We start from the raw sequence: 17,427 nt of genomic DNA on the forward strand, positions 1-17,427 counted from the left end.
TCATCCTAATTACCAATTTTACAAGTGCAGTTCCCCTCACAAGCATCCCCATACGCACATGCAGACTAGTAATCCCTCAAACAATTATAAACCCTGGAAAACAAACAAACTGTTTGCCATTAAAACATCAGTTTAATTATTCTTCTGGATGCCAACTGTGACTACTTCTCAATGGGGAGATATTAATTTAGTGGCACAGAGTAAAAACTAAAACAAAGCCCCAACAGACATTCCTCAAGTCTTACTGCTGGAGCTTATTAACATGTTATCCATACCTAAGATAGCTCATTATGTTCAGACATTTGAAGTCAGCAACTGAGTTGATGACACTCAGAGGCTATATAATGAAGGCAGTAACAAGAGGAGAAAAGGAAAAAGAGAACTACAGCAGGAGGGAGGTGGAGGAAGAACAGCAAGTGGCCCAGACCCCCAACTGTCTCCCTCCCGTCCCCCTGCATACTATGTCGCTCTAGCAACCCAAACTTTGTTTTATAGTAGCAGATAAAAGTAAAGAAATGAAAAAAGTCCACTCAGCACAAAGAAGGTTTAAAACTGCATCGTTGCCAGATTTTTATGAGGTCTAGACTGTAGCCAGATTGAAATATTTTAATATCGCTTGACTAAAGATCCATCCAAGTCTCACTTATTATAAAATAATTTTTTTATAGGCTATTTTAACATCTAAATTTCATTACATAACAGAAAATTCTATGTTGAATAACAGTTGAATAGTTTTATTGCCAAAGAAGCTCCTGGCCTAGAAACATTTGGACACTTTTACTGTAGGTGATTTTGGCACTGTTATTTAGCTGTCAGTAAACTTGTGGTTATCCCATGCATAAATAAACAAGATGCCTGTGAGTTATAATTTCAATTATAACTCATTTGCAAAAGGTCAGAGGTTATTCACCAGCTATAAAAACAGAAATTATATTATAGTATTATATTAATGCACTCATTCTAATGCATTATTCCTATTAGCTTACCCTGAATTTACGCCAGGTGCATCATCATAGTCACAATTTTTCCATTACAAATTGAATGAAAAAGTGAGTCGTTTCGAAATCGTATTACCATGTGTAAAAACATATTTTAGTAATTTTGAAAGAAGTCTCTTGTGTTACAACGTTTTAACAGTACGAAGGAACAGCTGTTTCTTTCTTGCACTCGTAAAAAAAAATCTTGAAGATCGCAGAATTTGTGGTTAGATATGATGAAAACTGCAATTTTCTGTTTTATTAATTTCAAGTGATAAAAAAAGAGATGCTGAGAAGAGAACAGCTGTTTATTGCTGCTATAATAGGAATGAACTGGTTTCATGATCATTCCATAACATTAAACAGAAGTGTTATAGGGTCAACTCTATGGCATGTTCTTTAATAAAATAAAATATTGTTGGCAAATTGCTGTGTGATAGAACACTTTTGAGGAGTGGTTTTATAGCAGATCTGCTTTTATGCTTCATTTTCCTCCTAAAGTGCAGACAATCATGTTTCATTCCTTACTTCTTATTGGCTTATTCAATAGTTATTTAATTGACATCAACCCCAGTAAGTTCACAAGATTTTCCTCTAAACTGCATTCAAATGTCTTTTAGAAAACTGTAAATCGATATAATCACCATTTCATAGCAATTTAAAGTGTCGATGGAATTCTTTGGTGCTTATTGAGTAAAGGTATTCTATGAGGAATTTACAACCCTGCTGGCCTAGCTCGATTAACAGATGCTTGGTAATAGAAAAAAAGAAGAGAGCAAGAAAGGTCTGGGTGAACATGCACTAATGTGTAGATGATGCCCAGTTCATCTCTCGGCCATCTGCTCTGAGTGCAGCATCCAGCTGATGGGGGAGCAGCAGTGATCAGTCCTCTCCCTGTTCTCAACACAGACCAAAATCACTTTCAGCTAGGTGATTCAGCTCACTGCACATCTGTCACAGAATGTATAACACTTTAACAGCCTTCCTAAAAAACTGCACATCTGGAACTGTGGCTCGAATCAAAGCCCTGTCTATTTTGTTTTATTTTTTAGACCAAAATACGAACGAGAACTGTGTTTAAAACAAGGCCTTGATAAATGGTGGTAGATCACTTGTATTTTAGCAAGATTTCAGAATATATCAGCCCAAAATTTGGATGCCTCTGCCAGCAGGTTCAAAAGAAAAATTTGCAAGACGATGTACAGTACCAAACACCACTTTAAATCAACACAGAAACTGTTAAACACAAAGTTATTGTGCAATGACTCTTTCGGTCTTGGTATAAACACTATTCAAAACCCATGGTCTGTACTCAAAAACACAAACCTAATAATATAAAGTAACAACAAATGTTCTTTATGTAAAAGAGAATAAGTATCATTGTCTCTCTAGGGCAGGTTACACAAAATATTCATTATAAAACATTCCAATAATTTTGGAACCAGTATTTTCTATTTTAAAATGTAATACATTTAAAAAGATAGATAATTGAATGTTAAAGTTAAAAAAATCACTTTTTCCACAGAATTCTTCTACAGTGGTGTGAAAAAGTGATTCTAATTACTTTTTTTTGCAAGTTTGTCACACTTTAATGTTTCAGATCATAAAACTAATTTAAATATTAGTAAAAGATAATACAAGTGAACACAGCATGCAGTTTGTAAATGAAGGTTTGTATTATTGATGGAAAACAAAATTCAAAACTGCATGGCCCTGTGTGAAAAATTGCTTGCCCCCCTGTTAAAACTGTGGTTTATCACACCTGAGTTAAATTTCTTTAGCCACACCCAGGCCTGATTACTGCCACACCTGTTTACAATCAAGAAATCTCTTAAATAGGACCTGCCTGATAAAGTGAAGTAGATTCTCAAAAGCTATACATCATGCTGAGATCCAAAGAAATTCAGAAACAAATGAGAAAGTAAGTAATTGAGTATTGAGATCTATTAGTCTGGAAAAGGTTATAAAGCCATTTCTAAAGCTTTGGGACTCCAGCTAACCACAGTGGGAGCCATTATTCACAAATGGCAAAACCATGGAACAGTGGAGAACCTTCCCAGGAGTTGGCCGGCCGAGCAAAATTACCCCAAGAGCACAGCGACGACTCATCCAAGAGGTCACAAAAGACCCCAAACAACATCCAAAGAACTGTAGGCCTCACTTGCCTCAGTTAAGGTCAGTGTTCATGACTCCACCATAAGAAAGAGATGGGGCAAAAATCGTCTGCATGGCAGAGTTCCAAGACCAAAACCGCTGCTGAGCAAAAAGAACATAAAGGCTCGTTTTAGTTTTGCCAGTAAACATCTTGATGATCCCCGAAACTTTTGGAAAAATACTCTGGGGACTGACGAGACAAAAGTTGAAAGTTTTGGAAAGTGTGTGTCCCATTACGTCTGGCGTAAAAGTAACACTGCATTTCAGAAAAAAGAACATCATATCAACAGTAAAATATGGTGGTGGTAGTGTGATGGTCTGGGGCTGTTTTGCTGCTTCAGGACCTGGAAGACATTCTGTGATAAATGGAACCAGGAATTCTGCTGTTTAACAAACAAATCCTGAAGGAGAATGTCCGGCCATCTGTTTGTTTGGCCTAGTCAAAGTCCTGACCTGAATCCTATTGAGATGCTGTGGCATGACCTTAAAAAGGCGGTTCATGCTCGAAAACCCTCCAGTGTAGCTGAATTACAACAATTTTACATAGATGAGTGGACCAAATATCCTTCACAGCGCTGTAACAGACTCATTGCAATTTATCACAAATGCTTGATTGCAGGTTCCCTGGTGATCTACTGGTTAGGATGCGGTGCTCTCACCGCTGCGGCCCGGGATCAATCCCCGGTCAGGGAACCAACCCGAGCCATTAGGGTTGCACAAGCCAGTGCACTCTCAGTGCCGGTCCCCATCCTGGATAAATGGGGAGGGTTGCGTTAGGAAGGGCATCCAGCATAAAAACATGTGCCAAATCAAACATACGGATGATCTGCTGTGACGACCCCTAATGGGAGAAGCCGAAAGAAAGTGAGTGTGCTTGATTGCAGTTGTTGCTGCTAAGGGCGGCCCAACCAGTTATTAGGTTTGGGGGGCAAACACTTTTACACACAGGGCCATGTAGTTTTGGATTGTGTTTTCCCTCAATAATAAAAACCTTAATTTAAAAACTGCATGTTGTGTTCAAGTGTTATCTTTTTACTAAAATGAAATTAGTTTAATGATCTGAAACATTAAATTGTGGACAATAAGGAAAAAATTTTCACACCACTGTATATATGAATTCTTCTTAATTTCAAATACAATTCATTGCACACTGACTAAAATGACAGAACAATTTGCTATGTGCATGAGTAGGTTTTCTTTCTTTTTTTTTAACAAATGCTTGAGTTTAGGAATGGCCACTCAATCAAGCTGGGGGTGGCAAGCTGAGGGTAAAGATGCTCACAATTAAACTGTAGCCATGGTAACAGAAAGAATAAATATGTCTTAAGTTTTACATTTATTATCAAGTGTATTTATAGTGGTGTTCTACACTGGGCATTATGTAAGCTAACACGATCTGCGTTCATCATCCTTCAGCTCTTTATAAGTTACCACAGGACTGCTGTTCGCAGTTAGCAGACTATCAACAAACCAGCAAAGACATATGGCGGTCAGCAACAACACTGCACCTGATATGGACTTGTAGCAGAGAAACGCATGGAATAGCAAAAGGTAATTTTTGTTCGTATTATTTCGCTACCTGGGAGTATAGCAAATATAGCAGTTTTACCTGGTTAAATAGCTTATATGGGAGTTTACCTGATAAAATAGCCAATAAGTGTTTATACAAGGACCCAAATAAACTGCAGAATATAAATGAACACTGATGGAATAACCTGAGCTGAAGATGCTTGAGCCTGCTGACTCTACATATCCACTCACTGACTGCCACAATGTACTTGTAAAAACCGCATCCTGCCATCAGAGTAAGAAAATACAACAGATTTTTTTTTCTCAAGAATGGTATGTTGACATTTCCAGAAATCTCACGAGTAAAATTTCAGAATGTGCAGCATGTCATAAGTAGCAAGCGTGCAAGATAGAAGGCGACAGGAAGGAAAAAAGGATGTGCATTTTGTGTTGGTGTAGAACACATTCACTTGGGAGTCCTCAGTCCTGCCAGTCCACACTAGTGACGAGGAACTAATGGCTCTTCCAAAGTTTAGAGTGCCCCAGCATTACACAAACTCAGGCACACTTCATTAATCTGACACCATGGGCTGTTAATTAAGGCACAGATTAGGAAGGGATTTCATTTTGACTTTTAAATGCTCAAACAAGCAGTGATTGCATTAAATAATAATAATAATAATAATAATAAAAATAATTTAAAAAATGCAATACTTCTCTCAGAAGTGCATTCTTTCCCCAATGATAAAAGAGTTAAAATCCTTTTGCCTCCAGTGCCCAGACAGAAAACAATAATTAGCAGTACATATGTCAGTTGAAAGCCGAGCCAAGACCCCACAGGGAAACACCACCATCTGCGAGGGCACAAAGGAAGAAAAAGAGCAAGATTTTCTCCCCTCCCCATAATGGCACATCAGTGCCTTTCAATAGAAGATGACAGTTCAATAAACAGAGGCTTAGCAGCAGCAGCTGCTTGCTGGAGCTTTCTGCAATTCGGGGTGTAAAATAGAGACCATTATATCTGAACGCAAATCCAGGTAATAAGATGGGAAGATAGAGCCACATATTGCAGATGAAAAACTCATACGAATCCCGGGTGACACCTCTCTGAGATAAAATTTTTCTTTTTTCTTTTTTCTCTTTACAACTTTACATTGTATGTGTTTATAAAGCTGCAGATGTACTGTAGGAAAATGAAGACTTCAACATCTCTGGGAAGTAGATGATAAAGGATGCTTGACAAGCTTCGTCTATGAGAACACTTACACTGCCGAGCAACTGCATTAGCAACACAGAACTAATCCTGGTGCAAAAAAACCTGGTAAAGATGGTGTGACATTGCAACCCATTGCATCAACTTCTATCTAACTCATTTCCATTATTAGTGTAGTTAAGTGTGATGTCTTGCAAAATGAGGCTGCTTATGGAGCTGACCTTTCCAGTGTCTCAACTGCATAAAATGGGAAAAAAGTCGCCGTATCAGCGTGTCGAAATTGACAAACGCCTGAACTATTGCTGTTTTGTGACACTTTTTAAAAATACATCCAAACGCACTGAATCTGACCAACACTCCGAGAGCTATTTCTCAATCTGTCATACTTGAAATGTGCTCCTCAAACCTTTAGTAAAAAAAAAAGAGGAAAAAACATCTGTGAAATAGGCATAGTGAGAAACATTATTGCATCAAACAGCAAAAGATCTGTTCACACGAGAACCCTGAATCCCCCTAGAAGCCTTTTGGAGATGAAGCAACAATTATTAGAATATATGCTTCTTCTGTCTTGAAAGTGCAGAAAGGATTTTGGATGCGCAAGTGAGATGCTCGGGAAATGCCTCATAACACACATTCTATGCCAGGGGATGATGTAGGTGGGGATTGGGGGGCCGAGTGCTTATAAGGGTGACTAATCAGGAAGCAGTAGAATTGCCACAGAAGTGAAGCTAAAATTGCCTATGGTCTAATCAGTCAGTTTGCAAACTCTATAACATTACAGCATAGTGCTACACTATTAGTGATACACCCCACCTTTAAGGGTATAAACGCTTGTGAACTGAGTCACCCTTGGGTGGATGGGGGGTTGGAGGGGGAGGTTTGGTTCTTATGTTTATTTAATTTGTTGTTTATACCAGGAAGTCAATGTAGAGTATGTGCAGTAATTGGACCATTAGAACTACATATCATGTACTTACAATTCAGCTAAATTTTTAATTTAACATTTTGTATAGGAGAAACAATCAAGTCATAACGCAATTTACAGATGCCCAAATGTTCTGCTACATTCTTGACAAGCAACAGTGGTGAGGAAAAACTCCCTTGGAGAATAATGCCCAGCCATCCAGTACTAAGTGTTATGAGTTTGTTCTGCATGAGCGTCTTAAAAGCAGCAGATGAGATTATTTACTATTACCCTCTATATTACGGGAAAGTAATAAAGTGCAGAATTTCCATGCAAAAGAAGAATAGCTACACCAGTAGGCCTGTTGGTATACATATATATCTAATTCTTTCTACATACATTCTAAACATTTGTTTTAAAAAGTTTTTCCCCAGGTACATGAAATAAGTGCGTCTCATATTAAATGTTTTCCACCTCAACCGTACCTACCTATAGCACTTATACACAATACATACAGCCAAACAGTTATACATAATTGATACACCATTTTAATAGAAATTTTACTGCGTTGTCTATGCTGTTGAAAACTAGTGTGATGTGTCATGAGACATTCTTCACTCATCCGGTTTATCCTCTTCAATATCATGTCATTTCCTGTCATAATCGCCATATCCCTGATGTATAACCGCCTACCATCTGCTGGTTCCTATTATGTTTCACAGCTGACAGCTTAATTATTACATCTGTAAATATATACAGAAAACCATCTGGAATCTACAGATCTTAACATAGACCTAAAAATGGAATAGATTTCCTTATCTTATTTCCAATTAAGGTTTTACACATTTAAATCCCTCAAAATGCTTTACTAAAATTCATGCATTTCCCAAGTTTATTGAACTGATCTTTGATACTTGTTGTAGTGGTCTAAACCGGATGTTTGGTTTTGTGAACACTGAGTAAAACTGAGCACTAGCACTCTATACTAGTACCAGAATACAAATATTTGATATATAATTGAATAAATGTATTTGCCATTTTGCAAAAACAAACAAACTAGAAATATAACTTTAAACGAATGACATCTTTAAATTAAATATCCATTGCATCAACATTAGATCTGGTCTCACTGCCTTGTCTTAATGATGTGCATATACTCCCTAGTTTCTATCTTGTCTTTGTGAAGTAACTTCTTAGTTTAGTTGCAAATACTGAGCTGTTTATGTTCATGTTTCATGGTTTTCGGTATCCTGATCATGGTTTTTTTTCATGTTCTTGTTTATGCCCTTGAATTGTTGTTTGCTGATTTCCCAACCAGTTTTGCCTGATGTTTTGTATTTGTTTTCCTGCTTATTATCATAAATGCTCTTACCACATACATACATGTATTTCTGTTATTGTGCATACATTGCATGACAATTATATTATTAAATATACTGAACATCTCTATTGTTGTCATGAAATAAGTGCTGCTCCACTTGCTTCATAATACCAATTTAATTGTGGTTAGTGGCATATTTAGTAGAGATACTCCTTTTTTCTTTTAAGTAATTACAACCAACCCAGATATTTAAGGTTAAATTTGGGGTCTAGGTTAATGATCTCTTGTAAAAAAAAAAAAAAATAACTATTATAATGTGAATTAAGATTACAGGGACTAATAAGAAAGATTTATCCTGAATAAAGAACTAAAAAATCTAAACTGTAATCAGACTAAACAGACTGAACCACAAGAGAGTGCTGAGAATAAACTGCTGATATTTTGACAATGGACGACAAATACAAGACACTTATAAGCACACTCTGACTAAATAGTAAAAATATACAAGGATTACAATCCAATGATTTTCTTTGTTTGGAAATGGCAGAAATGGCAATTATTTGTAAATAAAAAATCAAACACACTGCAATTTAGCAGATGCCTGAATAACACTTATCCAGTAATTATCGGATAATGAGGTGCACTTCATATGGAGTGCCAATCACTCCACTCAGCAGGGTGAATGCAAAGGAATGAAGCAGAAAAAGGACCATAAAAAAACAAAAAAAAAAACAGAAAAAAACCCACAACATATACTATATGACTGAATGAGTCTCTGGGTGGATATAAAATTAGATATTAGGTAGTTCCCAAAGCCAGATCCCAGTGCAAAGGTCTATTCTGGCTTATATTGACTGACATTGCACCTGCATCCCATTCTTTATCTTGCAGGTAGTTAGGGCAAGTGGCTTTACACGATTTACCAGAGGCCAGCCAGTTTGGTATTTATTTTTATACCAAGTTCCACTGAAACGAGTGCACAACAATATGCATTGCTTTTGGAAACAGTGGGTCCTACAGCGTTACATCTTCTGGGTTCCCAGTTCAATCCATAGCTTGGGTTATTGTCTGTGCAGCCTTTCAAGGGCTTTCTTTGGGCTTTCCATTTGAGAAACTGCCCCCAGGTATGTGTGAAGAATGTCCTGCAATTGACTGATGTCCTATCCAGGATGTATTCCTGCCTCACGCCCAATGTTTACAGCATAGACTCTGGATAAACCATGGCCCTAATCAGTCTGACACAGCTATTACACAGTAAGTGAGTGTGAGAGAGAAAGAACTGGGAAATGTGGCTAGTTTTTGTCATAAAAGCTTGTTTTTAAATGCTATCATGTGAAAACAACTCCGATATAACAGTCTTTATGAATGAATAAATCAATAGTAAAACTGGAGAGAGAAACCGGGATAGAAAAACAGCCTGCATTGACCGTAAAGAGTTGAATCCATCCATGGTGCACTGACCTTTAGAGCAGCATGTGAGGCTAAAAGAAGAGTATAGCCATTAAAATGGCCGCCTGAGAAGAAGCAGCATCTGGCCTTCCTCCTAAAAAGCATCGCTTGACGTGGGCATGACGTCTAGCACACATGAACAAACCTTTTTTCACCCTTCTTAGAGCGACAGGTAACCATAACGACTTTCATTCAGCCCTCACACACACACACGCACACACACACACACACACACCTGGGCAAGGATTAGCACTGACCAAATCTATCCCCACCACTCTGAATGGACTTATTCACCCACGTTTTTTTGCCTGAACGTATTCATTCCACTCCAATCTCTCAGCAGGATATAGGTGACATTCAAAAGTCCTGCAGCTTTGCACTAGAGAACAGCAACATTGTGTTTAACAATGCTACATAAAAAAATCCTCACTGAATGCAGTGTATTCACTGAAAGCAAAGAAAATAAAAAAATTGCTACCTATGTGTCACGCTTACTTTGATCTGGCCTATATTTTGGTGCTTGCAAGTGGTGCGTAGAAATGGCCACTCACCCGCCCTTAATGTAGTCTAGGAAGGTGACTTCAATATCCACGAGGAATGACAGAAGTGTTACCTAACAATGGAAAGAGAGCAAGAAGACAGTTCAAACAGAGCATACTGACTGCCTTTGGCAAATTCTTACACCTCATTAATTTTACAGTACACAGCATCCATTTACTATAAAATCCAATCAGGGCTGCACTAATATGGCAGTGGAAATCTTTTTAATGATACGATATGCCACTGCACAGATTACTCCTACGCCATGCACACAAGTGGATAAACATTACCCGTATTGTACGTACCGTTCCAGAATTGAGGTATTTTTTCTTCTTGTCTTTTTTCTTTGGATTAATGACCTGTTGGGACAGACATTTGTTTTTTATCAATTTGTGAGAGAGTCAAGAAGTAGTCACTTGAAAAATATACACTCCAGCATTTTCAAACATATATTCTGACATATTTCCTCAGTAGATCTGATCCCAAATGTGTAGAAACCCTATAGAAGTCAGTCTTGCATGATCTTAACTGACAGTCCTTTAAACCAGTTCTGTGCTCTTTATCAATTGGTTTGAGACTACTGTAGAATAGCAGATCATCAATACTAGCGCTGTATGTGGCAACCATTGCATCATGGCAAAACATCATTCACTGCATCTCTCTGGGGTCATTACCTGAGGTCATTACCATTTTGCAAGAGGAGAATCAGGTCAAGATTCCCAAAGATCCTGGAGTAGTACTTTCCCTTTGTATAATGTCTCTAAAAACCTTTTATTAGTGAGAAATCCATGCTTTGGTCATTTAGTTCAAGTTCACTTTGCATGTGTTGGTGGCCAATGTCTCTGGGTAATATTGTAACCAAATGCTTGTTGTTTTTTGTTTTCTGCCCCAAATAATATTTACCTGTTTACATTTATTCCATTTGTTATACCCTTGTCCTTTAAACAACTGAGCAGTTAAGAGTTGATGACAATGCTCAAAGGCATACTGTAGAAATGGCTGTTTTAGGTTTTGAACTAATAACCTGTCTCATGAGCATTCCAGGTTTTAACTATTGAGCTACAACTGCATAATCTTGTAAACCAAATTACCGGTCGTGTTTTATTAAGGCCTTATTATTGCACCCAGAGTTTTGCAGTATTTTCTAATTACAGGAAATATTTTGAAGTTTATATTAGTGGTAACTCAGACTTTTTAGATGCAGCACATAAACAGTATGCTGGTAAATATTAACTAATCTGGCTCTGTAAATGAACAGAAACTTGGTACAATATTTATGCCAAAATGTGCATTCCTAAACATCAGCAAAGCATATTTGATCAGAATGCAGGAAAACACACACCACAGTGAAAGCAGGAAGTCCTTGATGAGAAGCATTTCTTAACCACTCTGAAGTGGGTCTAACTTAAAATAAACAGTGTGTATGAGTGAGAGCAAGAGAGAGACAAAAGCAAGGAAGGAGTGTTTGACAGCAAAATGTTCACGCAGGTTGTAAGAAGTGCAAAAATGTATCGGTACTGACAATTAAAACGCCCATCGCCCCTAGTCAGAATACACACACTAGCCACTCCAGCATGAAGGAGGTTGCTTTGAACTGTAGTGTGTTAAATCATATATTGAGGTCACCTTTCTTTTTAACGGATAATTCGATTAATTTCTATCCTAAGCAAAAAAAATCAAATCATCAATCCACTCCTGTGCTTTCCAAGCGGAAACTTTCTCAAACACTTACAACATGTGAATGATTTAAAAATGAATAAAGTAATACAAATTATGGTAGCTTGAATTAACTTTTAAAGTCTTTTACAAAATAATCTAATCTAATAGTATACATCTAACATTACACTATACTGATATAGATAATTGTTCTCATTTTTTATTAATTGTTACATTTATTCTAGATGAAATATCCTGTTTAAGTTGTGAGAGTAACAGTGTGAAGCAACAGTTAATTGCAAAAAAATGCCTCCAATTTCCTTATTTATAAACCGGAATAAGTTAATAACAAACATTATTAAAGCATTATATTAATTTTACTAATTTAACCTGTATAATGTAAAATATTAGAATGCATATTTTCATATTTTTTTCTATCATGTGTGTCAATGAAGAGACCTTTATAAAGATTTTATTTTAATTAAATGCAATGTTTATCACTGATGGGCTCTAAAGTATAAGTTCCTTCTCCGAAATAATAATAAACTGCTGCATTTGAGTCAGTTGTTCCTTTAGGACAAAGATGCCCAAATTAGGGCCTGAGGAAAAAAAGAGAAACAAAATGCTATTGACCCAGTATTCATGTCTAATATTATATAACATTTGTTTTATTTTGAAGATAGAAATTTTTTAAAGCAAAATTAAATATAAAAAATATAATTAGATTTGACCTTTTTTAGTTTAATGTACATGCAAACCTCTATGTGCATCTACAGTATGCTTTATGGCGCTCAACGAACAGCTAATTATGAAGAGATGGAGGCACACAGACAAGAGTAAATTTTCTGCTATTTTGAAAGAATATAATATTTGTCTTCATTATGAAACCAAACATTCTTTTAGCTTTGAATAAGCATGGAAACGAGAACATTTGTTTTAATTTAAGATTCATTTTTGGCCCATTTTTGGAATTTATAAGAAAAGGTTTAGGCACCAAATAAGGCGTGTATATAAAAGGAAAATTGTGACCCACCTCATATACGTTAAACTGGGACTGGCCTCTGGATAACTCTCTGTAGCTTGTGCAAAACTCTCCAATGAAATCGTGGCTGTATGTTCACATAAGCATTCAAACACATTTACAAACAGCACACAGAAAGAAAAATAAAATGTATTGGAATTATCCAGGGTTGTGATCATATATTTTTATCACATCTTGTTTACTTTTTTCACTCTTTGGTGGGTGTGAAAACACATTATAAAAAAAACAAATCGTTTGCCCATACACATAAATGCTATGGATAAAGAATAGGTAACCATCTAGTATGAACAGAATAAATTGATCTTTTTATGCTACAACAGCTATCAAGCAAATTAAAATAATAATAATAAAGGAAATGGAGAAGTCAATGTTGAATGTATTAAATGTATTTACATTTAGAATAAACTTCGTTCTCTCATTTGCAGACACTAGGCTGATAATATCGCTATTTTATTTCATTTGGCCCCAAATGGCAAATCAATCCGATTCCCAGAGTGTGACATTCAACTCTATACCAATGCACCAATGCTTCTTTGTTTCATTTCCATATACACAGCATAATTGGCTAATTGATCTACATTATACTTCTCGAAATGCTGCTGAAAGTTATTGTAGTTAATTAGCTCTTGACATTCTGTTTATGTTGATATGTCCATATTCTGTGTATAATTAAACGCAATACTTTCCATTGCACAAAACTGTGAACTAAGTACATGGCTAAATAAGGGGCTAATTTACAAAATAAGGCAGACTCTTACTTCTACTCCTATTCAAGTTTTGTCGTAAAAAATATATATATTCGGCTAAATATCGGACCAATTAAAATGACTACTTCTTCTTCTTTCGGCTGCTCCCATTAGGGGTCTCCACAGCGGATCATCCGTCTTCATACCCCCGTTTCCTCTACATCTTCCTCTTTCAAACCAGCTCCCTGCATGTCTTCCCTCACCACATCCATAAAACTTCTACTTAGCATTCCTCTTTTCCTCCCTTCTGGCAGCTTCATCCTCAGCATCCTCCTACCGATATACCCCACGTCCCTCCTCTGCACATGCCATCTCAATCGCGCCTCCCTCACCTTGTCTCCAAAACATATTACTTGCGCAGTCACTTTAATAAACTCATTTCTAATTCTGTCTATCGTCGTCACTGCCAATGAAACTCATCTTCAGCTCCACCTCCTGTCTTTTACTCAATGCCACTGTCTCTAATCCATACAACATCACCGGTCTCACCACAGTCCTATAACTTTCCCTCTTGCAGATACCCTTCTATCACAAATCATTTCTGCCACTCTTCACCATCCACTTCACCCTGCCTGCACTCTTTTTTTCACTTCTCTAACACACTCTACATTACTTTGCACAGTTGACCCCAAATACCCAATCTCATCCACCTCCACCTTCTTTTCTCCGTGCAACCGCACCGGTCCACTGCCCTCCCTCTCATTCACACACATGTACTCTGTCTTACTTCTACCCTTCTCTCCAGTGGGTACCTACACCCCTACAGGCTCTTCTTTACCTGCTCCCTCCTCTCACCACAAATAACAATTTCATCTGCAAACATCATAGTCCACGGAGACTCCTGTCTGACCTCGTCTGTCAAGCTATCCATCACCACTGCAAACAGGAAAGGGCTCAGAGACGATCCTTGATGCAATCCAACCTCCACCTTGAACCAGTCTGTCGTTCCTACTGGACACTTCACACTGTCCTCAAACATGTCCTGCACCACCCTCACACATTTCTCTGCCACACCTTACTTCCTCATACAATACCACAACTCCTCTCTCGGCACCCTGTCGTACGCTTTCTCTAAATCTACAAACACACAATGCAACTTCTTCTGACCGTCTCTATACTTCTCCATCAACATTCTCAAAGCAAATATTGCATCTGTGGTGCTCTTCCTCAGCATGAAGCCACACTGTTGCTCACAAATGGTCACCTCTTCTCTCAACCTGGCTCCCACTACTCTTTCCCATAACTTAATGGTGTGACTGATCAACTTTATTCCCCTGTAGTTACTGCAGGTCTGCACATCTCCTTCATTTTTAAGGCATCCTCTCACCTTCCAAAATCTTTTTAAACAATCTGGTTAAAAACTCCACTGCCAACTCTCCTAAACATCTCCATGCTTCTACTGGTATGTCATCTGGTCCAACAGACTTTCCATTCTTCATCCTCTTAATCGCAGCTCTCACTTTCTCCTTACTAATCCTATCCACTTCCTGCTTCACCATCTTCACCCCATCCAACCTTCTCTCTCTCTCATTTTCCTTCTCAACACACTCTCCTCGCTAGTTACACATTTCCATCTCCATCCTTTATTTGCTCTAACTTGCAGCACATCCTTCTGAGCGCCGTCTGTCTGCCTGGCAATCGGTATAAATCCTATTTTCCTTCCTGAGTGTCCAACTTCACATACAGCATCTTATATGCCTTTTCCTTGGCTTTTCAAACATCCCTCTTTACCTCCTGCCGCATATCCTTGTACTTTTCTCATCTCCCTGCCGATCATGATTCTGTTTCTCCAACCTCTTTCTCCTTATGCTTTCCTGCACTTCCTCATTCCACCACCACGTCTCTTTGTCTTTCTATTTTTAGATGTCACACCAAGTACCTTCTAGCTGTCTCCCTTATCACTTCTGCAGTAGTTGCCCAATCATCCAGCCCCTCTTCACCACCACCAAGCCCCTGTCTGACCTCTTCCCTAAACCTAACACTACAGTCTTCCTCCTTCAGTTTCCACCATCTTATTCTTCTTTCAGTCCTCACTCTCCTCCTCTTCTTCTTCACATCCAAAACCATCCTGCAGACCACCATCTGATGCTGTCTATCTGCACTATCCCCTGCCAACACCTTAGTCTCCAATCTCCTTCAGGTTGCATCTCCTACATAGAACATAGTCCACCTGTGTGCACCTTCCTCCACTCTTATATGTCACCCTATAATCATCCTTCTTTCTAAAATATGAATTCACCACTGCCATTTCCATACTTTTAGCAAAATCTACCACCATCTGCCCTTTCAAATTCCTTTCCTTAAGGCCATGCCTACCTATCAGCTACTCATCACCTCTGGTCCCTTTACCAACATGCCCATTAAAGTCTGCCTCAATCACTTATCTTTTTTCCTAGATTCACTCTCCACCACTTCATCTAACTCACTTCAGAATTTTTCTTTCTTCTCCATCTCATAGCCCACTTGTGGAGCAAAAGCACTGATGGCATTTATCATCACCCCGTCAACTTCCAGCTTCACATTCATCAATCGACCAGAAACACTCTTCACCTCCATTACACTCTTACTGTACTCTTCCTTCAGGATCACCCATACACCATTTCTTTCCCCATCCACACCATGATAGAACAGTTTAAACCCACCTCCAATGTTCCTTCCCTTACTCCCTTTCCACTTGGTCTCCTGAACACACAACATGTCTACCTTTCACCCCTCTCCCTTTACCAGTCATAGTACGTCTTCTCCTCTCTTCTTCTCCTCCTTCAGCCACCAGTAGCCAATTTCCACCTGTACCCTGTTGGCTAACAATACCTGTGGCAGTCGTTGGTAACCCGGACCTCGACCGATCCGGGATGAAATTCTGGCTCGTGATCCGCATATTTGATTTGGCACACGTTTTATGTTGGATGCCCTTCCAACCTAACCCTCCCTATTTAACCTGGCTTGGGACCAGCATTAAGAGTACACTAGCTTGTGCAACCTTTATGGATGACTGATATACACTATATTGCCAAAAGTATTGGGTCACCTGGTCATAAGTATGGTATGTGAATTTTGAGTATTGCATTCCACATTTAGTCCCAATTTGCTCTTAAAAACTTTTCTGGGAAGATGTTCCACTAGACATTGGACACTTTTGTTCATCAGTCACATGGGTATTACGAAAGGCAGGTACTGATGTAGGTGGGGAGGCCTGGGGTGCAGCTGAGGTTTATCCCAAAGGTGTTCAGTAGGGATGAGATCAGAGCTCTATAGCAGGCCACTCAAGATCTTCTTGTCCAAAGCATGTAAACCAGATCTTCAATGAGCTCACTTTGTGCACAGGGGCATTGCCATGCTGGAACAGGTTTGGGTTTCCAAGTTCAAGTGAATGCAAAATTTTATTATAAAAAAGACGTCCTGTAAACATGTCCTGTACAATTGAGTGCCTCCAGCTTTGTGGTAACAGTTTGGAATAGAACCACATATATCAGGAAAGGTCAGGTGTCCCAATACTTTTGCCAATATAGTGTATATGATAATATTATTGACCCATTAGGCTGTATACTCTTGCTGCAAATCCCTAAATCTTAAATCTAATAAAGAGAATAATTTTAAAAGCATTTGAAGCTACTTTTGACTAGTTGCTGTTTGTGTTTTATTGAATGGCTACAACACTTTACCTGCCATCTCTGTCCCAGTCATACACCTCAATCTTGATTGTTCTAGACAGAGAGAGAGAGAGAGAGAGAGAGAGAGAGAGAGAGAGAGAGAGAGAGAGAGAGAGAGAGAGAGAGAGAAAGTGAGAGAGAGAGAGAGAGAGAGAGAGAGATAGAAAGAGAGATAGTAGAATGTCAGCTTGACAACTGTACTGTAATCTTGTTTCACACCAGCCATTTTTTTAAATTTCACCTCATTCAGTAGCTGAAGTATCTGA

General features: G+C 38.3%; 2 protein-coding genes across 4 annotated transcripts in view; one reads left to right on the top strand and one right to left on the bottom strand.

Annotated features, from left to right (window-relative positions):
* The window catches only part of alg10 (ALG10 alpha-1,2-mannosyltransferase), a 117,388-nt gene that overhangs the window by 46,381 nt on the left and 53,580 nt on the right, over nucleotides 1–17,427 (top strand). The gene's annotated exons all lie outside the window — the stretch shown is intronic.
* The window catches only part of LOC310719113 (copine-8), a 132,296-nt gene that overhangs the window by 22,107 nt on the left and 92,762 nt on the right, over nucleotides 1–17,427 (bottom strand). For 2 of the 3 annotated variants that reach the window (XM_083528482.1, XM_083528483.1), the window contains exons 10-13: nucleotides 17,174–17,215; nucleotides 12,757–12,832; nucleotides 10,373–10,426; nucleotides 10,079–10,140 (exon numbers count right to left, since the gene is read on the bottom strand). In XM_083528482.1, the coding sequence (XP_083384608.1) occupies nucleotides 10,079–10,140; nucleotides 10,373–10,426; nucleotides 12,757–12,832; nucleotides 17,174–17,215 (234 nt within the window). Of the gene's footprint in view, nucleotides 1–10,078; nucleotides 10,141–10,372; nucleotides 10,427–12,756; nucleotides 13,447–15,451; nucleotides 16,736–17,173; nucleotides 17,216–17,427 lie in introns of those variants that run through there. The other variant, XM_083528484.1, reaches the window with a different exon arrangement.

Source organism: Silurus aristotelis, assembly GCF_946808225.1.
Source record: "Silurus aristotelis genome assembly, chromosome: 24".
Classification (NCBI taxonomy): Eukaryota; Metazoa; Chordata; class Actinopteri; order Siluriformes; family Siluridae; genus Silurus; species Silurus aristotelis.